Source organism: Ciona intestinalis, unplaced genomic scaffold, assembly GCF_000224145.3.
Source record: "Ciona intestinalis unplaced genomic scaffold, KH HT001092.1, whole genome shotgun sequence".
NCBI lineage: Eukaryota > Metazoa > Chordata > Ascidiacea > Phlebobranchia > Cionidae > Ciona > Ciona intestinalis.
The window spans coordinates 26,660-41,159 of record NW_004191413.1 but is presented as its reverse complement, the minus strand read 5'-3'; the positions used below and the strand labels follow the sequence as shown (position 1 = coordinate 41,159).

General features: G+C 36.9%; 4 protein-coding genes and 1 long non-coding RNA gene across 5 annotated transcripts in view; 2 read left to right on the top strand and 3 right to left on the bottom strand.

Moving 5' to 3' along the window:
- The window catches only part of LOC113475622, a 14,134-nt gene extending 11,027 nt beyond the window's left edge, over positions 1 to 3,107 (bottom strand). Inside the window, exon 1 of the long non-coding RNA XR_003397379.1 lies at positions 3,001 to 3,107. This is a non-coding gene — a long non-coding RNA (uncharacterized LOC113475622). The remainder of the gene's footprint in view (positions 1 to 3,000) is intronic.
- The window catches only part of LOC100178982 (galactose-3-O-sulfotransferase 3-like), a 14,997-nt gene extending 11,052 nt beyond the window's left edge, over positions 1 to 3,945 (top strand). The window contains exon 5 of the mRNA XM_026839992.1: positions 1,946 to 3,945. Coding sequence (XP_026695793.1) covers positions 1,946 to 2,162 — 217 coding nt within the window. The 3' untranslated portion in view covers positions 2,163 to 3,945. The remainder of the gene's footprint in view (positions 1 to 1,945) is intronic.
- Positions 1 to 4,128, top strand: part of LOC100181418 (galactosylceramide sulfotransferase-like) — a 13,515-nt gene extending 9,387 nt beyond the window's left edge. The window contains exon 6 of the mRNA XM_026839991.1: positions 2,699 to 4,128. Coding sequence (XP_026695792.1) covers positions 2,699 to 2,764 — 66 coding nt within the window. The 3' untranslated portion in view covers positions 2,765 to 4,128. The remainder of the gene's footprint in view (positions 1 to 2,698) is intronic.
- LOC100175951 (ubiquitin carboxyl-terminal hydrolase 46-like) lies at positions 3,492 to 10,689 on the bottom strand. The gene is made up of 9 exons (XM_002120580.5): positions 10,568 to 10,689; positions 9,207 to 9,290; positions 8,253 to 8,487; positions 7,654 to 7,849; positions 6,926 to 7,313; positions 6,555 to 6,631; positions 5,982 to 6,065; positions 5,497 to 5,694; positions 3,492 to 5,155 (listed from the first exon to the last, which is right to left on the bottom strand). Exons 1-9 carry the CDS (start codon positions 10,592 to 10,594, stop codon positions 4,978 to 4,980), a joined length of 1,467 nt encoding a protein of 488 aa, XP_002120616.1. The 5' UTR covers positions 10,595 to 10,689; the 3' UTR covers positions 3,492 to 4,977.
- Positions 10,690 to 11,248: 559 nt separating this feature from the next.
- Positions 11,249 to 14,500, bottom strand: part of LOC113475623 (E3 ubiquitin-protein ligase HERC2-like) — a 13,455-nt gene continuing 10,203 nt past the window's right edge. The window contains exons 14-17 of the mRNA XM_026839994.1: positions 13,782 to 13,887; positions 13,167 to 13,379; positions 12,327 to 12,416; positions 11,249 to 11,951 (exon numbers count right to left, since the gene is read on the bottom strand). Coding sequence (XP_026695795.1) covers positions 11,667 to 11,951; positions 12,327 to 12,416; positions 13,167 to 13,379; positions 13,782 to 13,887 — 694 coding nt within the window. The 3' untranslated portion in view covers positions 11,249 to 11,666. The remainder of the gene's footprint in view (positions 11,952 to 12,326; positions 12,417 to 13,166; positions 13,380 to 13,781; positions 13,888 to 14,500) is intronic.

Sequence of the window (14,500 nt, the reverse complement as noted above, 5' to 3'; positions counted from 1 at the left end):
GAAATTCGAGAACGTTGCATGAACCTAAAAGTGTAACGCGAGTAAATAAAGTTTGGGAACCACTGCTTTATATGCAGATAAACCGCGATTATGTGATTTTTTTAGGTGAAGTGCTAATATAAGAGTGAGGAGCGACGCTATTAGTAAATTGGAACCAGCAGAGATTGTAGTATAATATTTCAAAGTACTGCCCGGTCGAGATTGGATGGAAGCCAAAAAATATCGTTTGTTGGCTACACGAGAACCAGAGTTTCATTACGTCACTTTTCACGAGAATAAATTCACATCGATTGCTCCGCTTGTTAGGTGTGGAATGTATGCTACCGCATGCGTCTTCCTTTATTTCCTACGCCGGCGCAGAGCGTAAAAATGTGACGCTCATACACGATGTTTCGATCTCGTGGTTGGTTGGGCAGTGGGCACATTCCTCCCGATTGTTATATTATGAAACGTCATAATTAATAGTTACGTTGCAATAGGACAAGTGACGTAACAATTGAACGAAAATTTGTTTCAATTCCAAGCGAATGAATGTAACATTGAATGCAACGCGTGTGTGCGTCTTAGCACTTTCTGGCTGCGTGCGTGTCTGCGGAAAAGGGGGCTGTCATGACAGCAAAACAGCCCCCCTGGTTGCGCCCCTGACTGTCATAGAGATATTTACGTCCAGTCAACGTTAACTCTGACGCGATACAAACGCTTTAGATATTGGTCTTGCACACTAATATGTATTCTACTTTATCCAGTAAATTAAAACTAATATTACATTATTAAAAGGACGTATCTAAATTAATATAAACAAATAAAACATTGGTGCAAGTTTCACGCATGTCCATCGTGGATAATCTAACGATTATTTATGTCAGAATAACTTTAATAAACCATTACGATCGTTACATCACAAACGAGATTGTTGGAAAACAATCGTGTTTTCTTCGCTTCCATACGATCTGTAGTTTGTGTATAATTTTTGTTGCAGGTAAATCGCGATTATGTGAATTTTAATAAATGCAAATATAATAGCGAGGAGCGACCCTTTTAGTAAATTGGAACCAACAGAAATTGTAATATAATATTACAAAGTATCGTCCCGGCCGAGCTTAGACAGAAGCCAAAAAAACATCGTTTGTTGGCACCGCACGAGAGCCAGAGTTTCATTACGTCTCTTTTCACGAGAATAAATTCACAACGATTGCTTCGCTTGTTAGGTGTGAAATGTATGCTACCGCATGCGTCTTCCTTTATTTCCTACACCGGTGCAGCGTAAACATGTGAAGCTCATACACGATGGTTTGATCTCATGGTTGGTTAGAAGTGGGCACATTCCTCCCGATTGTTATATTATGAAACGTCATAATTAATAGTTACGTTACAATAGGACAAGTGACATAACAATTGAATTCCAAGCGAAGAAGTGTAATATTGAATGCAACGCGTGTTTTAGCACTTTCTGGCTGCGTGCGTGTTTGCGGAAACGGGGGCTGTCATGGCAGCAGTTTATATTATTTCATTATAAAAAAGTTTTAGAGTTTTTGGCTTTTTATTTAAAATTAGATACGGAAACATTGGGTGGGCGCTCGTGTAATTGGTCACCGGCTGTAATTCGATACCGGCAAATTCGCTGACGTTGCGATTCGTTACTTGCGAGAGAGCAAATTCACAACGAACGAAAAATAATTAAAGAGAAAGCTACGCTGACTAGTCTCGTTATCTTTTAGTAGCTTCACTTTTTTCATTTTTAATATTTTTCGCTCTCGCGTGCAACATTATAGCAATAGCATAAGGCTCGGCGCTCGGCCCAGTTTTCCGCCGAGCGTCAAAAAAGGAGACGCTCGGGCACGAGCTTTTGAGTTCGGGCTCGGCTCGGCACATCCCTATTTTATATACACATGTTATCAAGAGCGGCAGAGAGTTATTTATTTCTTTAGTGACGGTTAATTTTTAGGTTCAACTCAAAGCAAGTTAATAAAATATTGCCGCGTCATGTTGCAAAATACGTGACAATCCTACGCGAGCCGGGGAAAATGTTTGAATCGATATTCGATTATTTTTATGACCTTGTGGATTTTTTTCACAACGTTCCTTCAAGTTCGAGGGAAAACTTGGAGATTTGGTTGGACGATGCGCCAAGCCGTATTAACCGGGGTGGGAAAGGTATGTAGGAATGAACATATTTATTTTTGGGTGGTGGGGCTATTTCAGAAGTTATATTTTGTCCTACAAATGCTGCTTTTGCACAGCATTGCAGGAGTTTAAGAGTGCTCGCTTTGTAACTGTAAGGATACCGAGTTTAAACCTCAATGCTGCTACCACTGTGGGTGGGAACGTCCTTGAGCAAGTGATACTAAATATTATCAAACATTTCTCCAACCCGGTGACCACTTATTGGTTGTTAAAATTGGCAATGTAATGCCCTAAAAGCGAAAACACACACAAGTCCACAATGGTAGCAGCAGTCAAACTAGAACCTCCTGTTATCTTGCTTTAATTACATGTAAACATTCATCCACTAGTTATTACTTATATTTTCTAAGGAGCTTATTGGTTTATTGGAAAAAACCTTGAATATTATGATCTGGGGTTTTCGAATATGAATGAACAGGCAAATTACTTGAAACTGGCGGCCGAAAGAATTGAACAAGAGTTTGATCTTGTTATGATATCTGACCATTTCATTGAGTCAATTATTTTACTTAAGGTGGGTCAAAAGGTTTCCACTGCGTGCCTTGCCACAGGACAAAAGTTATGTAATAGCATAATGTAACGAGAAGACCCGAAAATTGGAAGTAAAATTAAAATGACTTTGAGCGTGTGATCAAAAAGAAATTGTAAACGGCACCAACAAAGTTACTGTTTGTTATACAGGCTAAGTATTTAGATTGTATGAATGTAGATATCAGTTTATCACATGCAAGTTACCAACGGAAATCATATGTAGATTAATTAAACTTGTATATTCCCCGAATTATAACAAACAGTTAAAGTGTTGATAGGTCTTACCATTAAAATGGGGTAACAGGACAACTCTGACATAAATCCAAGTCCCTGGCCTGCTATCTTGTTTGTCAATCGCACAGAACATCAACAAAACTTCGACAAAACTAAAATCCTGACTAGTCGTATATCTTTTGCAGTGTTGCCTAGTTTTAATGTAACGTACATATACTTAAAATTCTAACTCTAATTAATGTTTATTTATAGGACTTAATGTGCTGGGACCTTAAAGACGTCGTTTCTTTGAAATTAAATTCTAGAAAAAGCAAAAGTCCGGAACAACCAGAGCAATTAAGGCGGAAAATCCGAAACTGGAATAAAGCAGACGCATTCCTGTTCGATCACTTTAACGCCACCTTATGGAGAAAGGTTGAGGCGTTTGGCCACCAGAGGATGGCGCAAGAGATCGCGGAATTAAAAAGATTGAACGGGGAGTTTTTTAAAGAATGTGTGAATGACACTGGCGTTGTGGGAAGTAAAAATAAACTGCTTAATCCAAGCGGGAGACTAGATTTAAAAGCATACGCGCCAAAAAACAATGTCTCACAAATGTGCCAGCTGGCCACTATGGGTGAATTACAAATCTCTTCAAAATTAAAAGACAACTATTTAAGGCAAAAAAAATTATTAGGTTAAAATTTGTTATCGCTTTTAGATATGCTGTGATTTTTGTAGTTTTTGTAGTTTTTGTAGTGTTAAACAGAGTACTCAACAATTTTGGTAAAATTGCAAGGCAATCATAAAAACAAAAAACATTAGATAAACATTTTTATCGCTTTTAGATATGCTGTAATTTTTGTAGTTTTTGTAGTGTTAAACAGAGCAATTATATTTCATTTGCAATGAATTAGGAACATACACGGGCGTGGTTATGTACACAATACAGCACCAAAGCTATTTAAAACACAACATGGTATCTATATAAGAAAACATGGTATTTGCTGTAAATAAGAGGAATTAAGACTCAAATATGGTTTTCTTAGGGTAAGGAACAAAACATATTCAACACAAATAATGTTGTATGTTTAAGACATTGGAGCCCTTTAAAACCACAATCCAATGTATCGTAAACACTTGAACACAACAATTGTAAACAACTTGTTTTAGCCAGGTAATGCCATATTACCCACGTTAGTACAACTAATAATAAACCCTGGATAAGCACAGCATGTTGCTACGTATGATATGAACTTCAGCTGGTTGTTTGAACCTGGGTTTAACAGAGCTATCACATGGGTTCAAAAGGTCACAACTTGCTAATAGATGTAAGTTATCATTGTGTTATTAAGAGGAGATTGGAGAAGCGAGATATAAGTTCGTGCTTCTCAACCCCTGGGTCACCATTTCATTGGGTTGCCTACTACAGTGGTTTGCTAAGCAATTTCAACGTTATTATAAAAGTTAAATATTTATTCTTACTTTTAGCTAAAATTGTGGGTTGCCATTAGGTTATGTTTATATTTGGGTGTCAGTTTCAAAGGGTTGAAAAGCACTGGTTTATGATTAACAGCACACAGTTGTCTAAACCAAGCTACATCATACTATATATCTACTATTACACTAAAGAAAATATGATTTCGCTGTAAAGTTTGCCAAGACTAAATCTACACTGAGCACAAATGAAATAACAGCCACTTCAGCACAAATGGGTGTTTACAGTGGCGCAGCCAGGGGGGGGGTTAGGGTGTCGCACCCTCCCCTTTAAACCCCCCAAAAAATATATATATTTTTGAAATTTTTTTGAATAAACGCCCCCCCTTATTTTTTTCTGGCTGTGCCACTGGGTGTTTAAATTAAGATATTTTTAAACTTTAATGATGGGATAAAGTATTGAAGTATGGATTGTAAGAAACTAACACACTTGTGGAATAACCTCTCTCTAGATAGGTTGGTCTCCATTAGAAAACTCCAGTATTATCTTAACACCACCTATCTCCAGTGTTGCGTGATGTTTTTCCGCTGCAAATCGGTTGCGCATCACTGCTACTGTTCCTTGCTTTGATAGAATAGAATATATCCCGATTCAGAGTTCTTGTCAGCAGTTACTCCATAGAAATCCTCCATTCCACTTGGTTCAAGTTTCTCTACATTATCGTCATCAAACAATAACCACATGTCATGACTCTTCACAATCGACACATAGTGACCTCGATAAGGACCTCTGTTAACATAATAATACAGTGTATGACATCATAATGCAGATATATTGGTGACAAATACTTAGGTTTGTGTTACATCTATAAAATATCACAATATTACGAGCACCCCAATTTTACACCTTAAACCAGATTTTACCCTGCTGTTAGGTGTCTATACAAACAAGCAGAGCCAAAGTATATTGCATTCACCACATTAATCAATGAGGTTCCCTATGTTTGACAACTATGAGTGTAATTGTGTTTTAACAATGTCACCCCTATTTAGTTAAAAAATTACAAAGCCTGGCACACATTGGAAAAAATAAAACTCATACACGTCCAACAGCCCAGCCATAACACTTACGATCCACAATGAACAACAACAGCCATCAAGTCATAAAGTCGCTCAGGATTATCGGCGTCCTCTGTCGTGTTTAACAAACGTAACTCGAAAGGGAAAACAACCCTGTATGTGAGTTTTGTGTATTTGTTCAATGTCTCACAATATTTAAACCTCTTCAAATGCAGAGCAAGGATGGTGGGGAGTTTCTTGATCCTCATTCTATGAATGGAACATAGTTGTTAGTACGCACAGTGGAATATTGGTGACAGCGCTCGCATCTGGACCAAAAGGTACAGGGTTCAAGGCTCAGTGCTCTTTATTTCTACATTTAACACTTCTTTGGGGTATTAATCATACAACAGTAAAAATACCAAGTTTGATTTGTTGTATAGGCTATTCCATATATACATATATAATCCAAGTATTGGGTTTATTAATGAGGTAGAATTATGTTTAAACTATCAATTGGCCAAAATATCTGAGTTGAATAAATGAACGAAACTTACTCAATCTGTGCTTCTTGTTTGCTTCTACAAACTTCACATGAATATTTATGTTCGCCCGATAATGTTTGTTGGTTGCTGAATACTCTGTGTGTGGAAGAAAAATGTATTGGGTGTTTTATTGAAACTAGAGTGTCGCTGCTTAGATATTAGACACAGCAAGCATGAGGTGTATAAATACATTGACAGCGAGCATGAGGTGTATAAATACATTGACAGCGAGCATGAGGTGTATAAATACATTGACAGCGGGCATGACGTGTATAAATACATTGACAGCGAGCATGGGGTGTATAAATACATTGACAGCGAGCATGAGGTGTATAAATACATTGACAGCGAGCATGAGGTGTATAAATACATTGACAGCGAGCATGGGGTGTATAAATACATTGACAGCGAGCATGAGGTGTATAAATACATTGACAGCGAGCATGAGGTGTATAAATACATTGACAGCGAGCATGAGGTGTATAAATACATTGACAGCGAGCATGAGGTGTATAAATACATTGACAGCGAGCATGAGGTGTATAAGTTTTGGCTTTAAAACATAAAGTGTATTAAATATCTCACCTTAAACAGTTTGAAATTGAAGTATTTTGTTCGATGTCAACGGAAAGATCGAGGAAATCTTCATCTTTGTTCTTTACCTGGGTATGGTAATGCATTATGTATCCTACTATTCCTATATCTTAAACTATATATCTATTGGCAGATTGAAGTTAAAAAATATATGTTCTTCAAACATTCTTGTTGGTGCGATGGGCCAACTCTATTCTTCACTGTAATCACCCATATAGAATAAAACATAGGTGTTTTGGACTTCTGGTTATACACTATGGCTATAACCCCACCTAGCATGCTTTGCTCCAGGGCCTTACCAATGACAATAATGGTCCCTTTTTAGCCGGATTATTTGCCTAAATGTAAACAATGCAACTTACAGTTTCACACGTCAAACATCTGGTGATAGTTGTGTAAGTTCCTTGAAATATTTCATGAATCCACGTCGTCATGTCATCTAATCCATCCTCACTTTGACCAGTAGGTGTCCTCGGTAAGTCACCGTTTTCCGGAGGTTTCGAGTCCGTGGATTTTTTCGCATTTTTCCTCTTTCTGGCAAAATACCCAAGCTTGGAAGGTTTCTCCTCCTCCTCCTCCTGCTCTTGCTCCTCTCTCACTTTCTCATGGTCATGGGTGGATGATTCTGTATCGGTTGGAAGTGGGGACTCCGACATGGCAGCTGACGAAGAGGAATCTTCATTCTGAGCTTCCAAACTCCCGGATGTTGATCCAGCAGTTTCCGGAGTACCTGATACGCTCTTGGAAGATCTGAATGCATAATATCGCTGATAAGTTATTGGGCAAGTCATGCCTGATTAACATACAATTATATATAATGTACATGCGATTGTGGTGTATGTTCAATAAAACAACGCATGTTCTACATTGGTCGGTCAACTGAGGCCGCAAATAACGAGAACTTAGGATTTTGCCAGGGTTAGCTTATTACTCCAACACAATCCATTAATTAATTGTGGGTGCATCACAATCACATTGTGCATCCTTCTAGCTTATAATATTACCACAAAAGGTTGTCCCATTACCATAAACATATGCGCCCAAACATGGGGTGGCCACTGTTAAAGAAGCATACATATAATCACTTCACCTGTTTTCCTTCTTCATTCTTGAGAAGAAACTATGTCTTTCCTTCTTAATTGAAACCCCCGATGATATTTGTTGATCCAACAACCTCCTTCTTTCCCTCTCTGCAGTTTTCTCTTCCAGCAGAACAATATGTATAGAGTTAATGAGGTGGTTGAACAATTCATGGGCGTCGTGTTGGGCGTAATTGTCAAACGATTCTGTGGGAAAATTACAAGCATATGTTAAACACTAACTAAATATATAGTTTAGAATATAAATATACATTTGGGGGGTAATGGGGCAACTCTGACCTAAATCTTAGGTCTACCGGCAGGCCTCACTCATTAAAATAATATGTTTCTGATTCTGCCACGCATAATATATTTGAGGTTTTTATATAAATAACTTCTAGGAGCATGCTACAGTAATTGTATTCTATAAGGGTGAAGTCCTGAAGCAAAGCATGGCATAGGCCTGGAATTTAGACCAGAGTTGTCCCATTACCCCAAGTGGCATAGTAGTTAGAGAACAGAGTATACGGGTTCAAAGCCGCACCGCTGTAGTTATTGTTAATTTCCTATGTGAATAAATAAGTTACATTCATTCAATCATTCAACTGACCATATTCTTTCCTCAAGCGAGCAATAAACTTCTTCGGATGCAAAACCCCACATTTCTTCTTCTGGCTCGATATATTGTAGAAGAGATCGCACAAACAAGCAAGTAAGCTATCCTTCTTCCCATTCCAACCATGTTTACCGTTCTGTTGGGATCTGTATTGTAGAACCTTCTCGCGGAATGGTGGGCAGAAGAACAAAGCTTGAAGGACTGAGTTACAATAACATGTGTTCCCAAACTAAAAAACATACAAGTTACACCGGGGTTAGATGGATATATATTGCAGACAAGCCCTGGATGCCCATGTTCCATGTATTTGTAGCTGCATACCTAAAAGTCTGTATATGTCCCACATGTATGGTGTATTATGGTTATCGGTATTTTGGTATAACTCTATGTGATATAGTGGAGTAAGACATGTAATGTTAAAGTCATATTATCCCATATTTCCTGATCGGGTATTAACGCCGCTTCTTTATGATAAGGTTATATAATTAATTATGTAAACATTTTTTGTTTACTACCAAACAGGACAGTAAAAGGGAATGAAAACATGGATGGAGCAATTTAGTGTGTATGTTAAATATGAGTTTCAAAGCCATAATTATCTCAGGAGATATAACTATGGCTAAACATACATTAAGATTTATTATTCCACATTAATAACTTATAGGAGGATAGTAAGGAATAGCTAGAAAGAAATCATATCATTCATTTATAAGAATATGGAAATGATAAAAGATTGGTTGAAATTATCCTGCATATCATGGCTGTGTTAAATGACAATCATATTTTACGTAGATACATCAGCAATATTAGTTGAAAACACTGTGTGTGAAAGCTCCTGACATGGGTTATTGATTAAACTCAACATCCTACACTGTTATACATAGCAATGCATGGACACATATCCTGCTACAATGTATCATGTATGGAAGTTTCACAACATAAACTTACGTTATGCAAACCAAAATATCTCTCATTAGCAGGCAGTTGATCTATTCCTATTTCCTTCATTAGTGCAGCTGAAGCGTTGGCTCCCTGAAACAACAATATATATCATCTAATATGTTTGGATTTCCTACTATAATGTTAATACATGGGTGTTTTATAATATTATAATTTCATATTATAATATTTACACCAATATTTTACAGTCAATAATCTTAATACTGCAGCCAGATTTAAAAGAAACATTCTGCCTAACTGAAATAATAAATAAATAATAACATTAGTCAATTAGTCATATTCTATCTGGGCAAGGTCTAAACTAAAGGTCCCACAGCAAGGCACGCCAGGGGACCTACAATTTAGGATAGAGTTGGTCTATTACCCCAACAAATAGAATGGCCCTATATAACGGCATAGATTAAACAAGCGTGTTAAGTTTGTTTGTAATAAACAACACAGTGAAGTCATAAAGGCCACTTGACTCATTCCATGGTTCTACACAAAACCTCTATACTACTGATATGTCAACCCTTTACAAGACTATCCTTGCTATATAATATGAATGTAATGTAAAATAGGGGGTTGGTATTGCATGTAATAACCGCAAACATATAAAAATTACAAATATACATTCTGTTTACAATTTAGGATACTTAAGTATTAAAAATTGTAATTATAAAAAGATTAAACAATAAATGTACATAAAATATTTCAATATAATGTAATCTAATATAGCAGATATAATATAAGATTCATGTCTGCTTGTCTGTCTTATATCATTGATTAATAAACACTTTATCATCTCCCAGATATAAATATCAGTATTATTAATACACTGACATATATAAGCCAGATCTGCCCTGTATGACTTGGGGTATATATGACAAACATTGATATTAAATCAAGTTAATGATTGGCAAACTGCATACAATGTTATTCAAACCAACATAATGTGAAACACAATATAGGTCACATGTGTTGTGCCTGTACAAACACACTGAGATATTATACCAGAACCACCGTGTTAACGTGTTATTGAAGTATCACATTAACCATTAAAGTCAAAATGAAACACATAGCATATTTTCAAATCTGACAAATTATTATTGCAATAAAAATATTATTCTAGTAAATTTGTACCTGATTGGTGTTTAGATGTATTAAATAAAGAATATATTCGATACATATACAATATGCATAACTACTACATAACCTCAACTTTAAACTGAATTACTTTAAAAATGTAGTTAAACTATAACGGTTGTCAACGTGTCATATCAGTAATGACTTTTAACGTATTACAAAATTAAAAAGACTCCGAACCCTTTAACAAACCATTTATATTAGTTAAAAACAAAAATACTCACCATGATATTAGGCAAACACCCCTTCATTAATTCTCATTATAGCTTTGTGTGTTGCGGCAAAATTAAAATTTAGAATTACCAAATTGTTTCACTGTTTTGATAAAAAATCTGTCAGAATAAACGAACGATTTACCAAATCTGATTAGTACTTAGATTCAAGTTAACCACCCATCCATTATTTAAATTAACCGCATTTTCTTTGCTAAAACATCATACAATTTTGACAACAACATCTTGTGCAAGTTTGTAAACAAACACGGGATGTAGACCTTGCAATATATCCACTTGCGGCGCAACATAAATATAATTCACCCCTTTTACCTCACCGGTCATTTTACATATCGTCTATTCTCCCTGGGTGAGAAACTAAAACAGTTAAAACACGAGTGCTCACTAATGGGTTGTTCAAATTATCAGCCATACATAAAAAAAGATGAAAAAATCCCCCCAAAAGAATTACCCACAAAGCAAAACACATAGTAACTTAAAGCTGGCACGAGGTGTATAAACACCCATGTTATAACGACTGTCGTTTTTCGGCCATGCGAGGATGAAGTAAGTTTTATTCATTTATTAGTACAAAAAATATCTGCCGCAGATCGTGAATTGGCCATGTAGGCACATTCTGAGATTCTACATTCTCTCTTTAGACCTATCAACCCCCGCCGCATTTCAAGACTGTGAATTCCACATATTATTTATTCATGTGTTTATCCAAATCTCACAGTTAAATATACTACGAGACACAACATTTCTGGTTTCAAAAACTTCACAAAACAGGCAATTTGAATTCAGCACATTGGTTAAAATAAGCAATACAGTTGCAAAACATTTTTGTCTAATTCCTCACTTTCAAAACAAAGAAAGAGAAGTAAATAACATATTGTCCAATTATTGGTACAAAAGGAATAAGAAATAAAATAAATATTGTTGAAAGGAGATATAGTAGGCCTTGAAATGTATGGTAGGGTGGGGAAAGATAGGACACCTTTAGCACATAATATCCAAATAACCTGATCGTGTTTAAAACAATTAACACTGGTATACAATAAGGATATAATAATTGTCCTATCTACCCCCACCCTACTATATTTATATTTTACACCAGCATTTCCCAATCTCTCTCTGTTTCACTGGATGTTGACAACCTGAAGAAACCTTCATCTGGGTTAAACGATTCATCCGAACTTGAGAAATCGAATCCGAATCTTGATTCGATGACACTTCGGCGCTGTTGTGCAGCACGTGCGGCACGCGTGGTAAGAACATCAGCCGACACTTCATCCATGACATCAAAGTCAAGCAAATCAATCCTCGCGTAATCATCTGTGTCAATTGACTTGCAGAAGTGGATCGCGTATTTTAACTTCTCTTCCAATACAGGCTGTTTAATATAAAGTTGGTTTGACTTGAATTGTAAGTTCGAAGTTAAGTCCCAAGGAGAAATAGGCCAACTATGGCTTAAATCTCATAAGTTATCGCGTCGTTTAACTTATCTTTAAACACAGAATTTTTAAATAGGAAGTATAAAAGAACGAATAAATTTTACTCATTTACTCTCACATAACAAGAGTTATAATAGTTATATATAGGTATATATTGTTATGCGTTAAGTGTTTTGCCTAAGGACACATACACCAAAATGGTAGCAGCATCAAGTATTAAACCCATGACAAACACTCTTACCACTGCACCACATCAGTACTATGATCTTATTGTTTAAAGGCGAACTATGATCTTATTGTTTAACTTGAATCACCTTGCAACTGTATCTTGGTAGCTTCAACATAAAGAAACATGTGTAGGACTCTGGGAGGTAATGGTCTGGTGGGTGGTACTTGTCAGGAACCTGTTTAGGGTAACCGTAGTAAGGTATCTGTCTATATGTGGTATAATAAGGACAAGTGTGACAGGCAACCTACATAAATAAGTTGCAAGGGATATTAGTTAAGGGTTGGCAGGACTGGTTTTGTAAGACCAGAGCTTTCACAACTAAAAGGTAATTTAGATAACAAGCAATTCAATTTATTGCAATCTGGGTTTATATTGTCTTGCAACTAAAGGAACGCTGTTTCAGTAAACTTGAAAAATTTATCAAGCTTATGAAATTGATTTTGGTGGGTAACGTTTAAAATCCAGAGTTTGGGCCAAATCTATCTATATTCCAGTTCCTCAACAAGGACCTCACCCAAAATAGAATAAAAATAAATCATAAGACCAAGTGTTGGGGATATTATTTAAACAATCCCATGGCTAGACATGCTTGCACACCATGCATACCATATCTCCACATCCCAATTACTCGTTTAAAAAAATAAAAATAAATGGTTAAAATGATAAGGGCACTGTAAGGAAGAGACGGTAACTGTTTCGTTTCATTCCCTGATGAAGTCTCGCCGTATGGCAGACGAAACGTTGGAAATACACTATACGTTTTTATACCAGATGAGCCATTGATATATTGTTTGTACTATGCCTGGTAGCAGAAGTAACAGAAAGTTAAAATGATGATCAAAAACCGAACATCCTATTTACTTAACAAAATAACAACAAATAGGAAACAAAACTATATGATATATAAACCCAACATGATATTTACTTGTATGACAAAGTCTCTTCCCCTGAAATCAGCGATTGACCTCGGGAGTCGTGTCCTCCCCCACACAAACCTAAGGAACAGTGAACGTTGCTCGTCCGAGAAAGATTCAAGCGTTTCCCAAAACCATCGGATGAGTTCATCATTAGGGGAGATACCTTTGCATGTGGAGACTGACTTGAGCAAGTGAAGGGGAATGTCTGGACTTCCACATACCTGGTGTATGGAATATATAGATACAGTACATTAACATACAAGATATCGTTATATCATTAAAAATATAACTGTTGGGGGAAATGGAAGAAAATGTATTTATTTATCCTCGCATGGCGGGGTAACGACAGTTGTTATAACGCAACACAAGTGTTCTGTTTCATACACCACATGTCCGTTTACGATTTACCACGTATGTAACTTCGTGGGTGATTGTTATTTATGTATAGCTGATAATTCAGACAACATATAAGTGACCACTGGGTTGGAGCATTTGCCATTGAGTGTCCTGTCCATATATACCCACAATGGTGGCTGAGTGTTTAGCCAACAAGAAACCACAACACAAACTTAAACAGAACAACACAACAATACCAATTATTCTTAGATTATCAACAAACCAACCGTGGTTTCCAATTCACTTGCGGTAAACAGGGATAACAAAGGCACGGGAATCACGAACGACATTCCTTCCCTCACTGCTGCCACCATCTGGTCAAACTCATGCAATCTGTGGGAAAGTTGAAGCATTTGTTGTAATGTAGGGCTTTATGGGTTCTACAGTGAGGCACACCAAGTTGGCCCATTCCCCCAACATTGTATATGCACATTCTATTCTATATGGGTGAGGTCCTACAGTGAGGCATTCCATGGGACCTGGGATTTAGACCAGAGTTGGCCCATTACCCCAACATTGTATATGCACATTCTATTCTATATGGGTGAGGTCCTACAGTGAGGCATTCCATGGGACCTGGGATTTAGACCAGAGTTGGCCCATTACCCCAACATTGTATATGCACATTCTATTGTATATGGGTGAGGTTCTACAGTGAGGCATGCCATGGAACCTTGGATTTAGACCAGAGTTGGCTCATTACCCCAACATTGTATATGCACATTCTATTCTATATGGGTGAGGTTCACAGTGAGGCATGCCAAGGGACCTGAGATTTAGGCCAGAGTTGACCCATCACCCAACACCCAGGGTGCAACCACATAAACACCAGATGTTGAAGCCTGTCGCTTCCCTAGTAGACGACATGGGCTTTAATGGTAATGGATGGGAGATCTTCATGTTAATTACATTTCACACTTTAATTAAAAACTTGAAAAGGCCAAAA

What these genes read in the sequence shown, in the direction of transcription:
- LOC100175951 (XM_002120580.5), bottom strand. Translation starts at nt 10,594, where the DNA reads ATGAAGGGGTGTTTGCCTAATATCATG. An exon ending in GATGTTTGACGTGTGAAACT is followed by an intron (nt 6,632 to 6,925) that starts GTAAGTTGCATT and finishes TACCATACCCAG; the next exon opens with GTAAAGAACAAAGATGAAGA. An exon ending in GTTGTTGTTCATTGTGGATC is followed by an intron (nt 5,156 to 5,496) that starts GTAAGTGTTATG and finishes TTATGTTAACAG; the next exon opens with AGGTCCTTATCGAGGTCACT.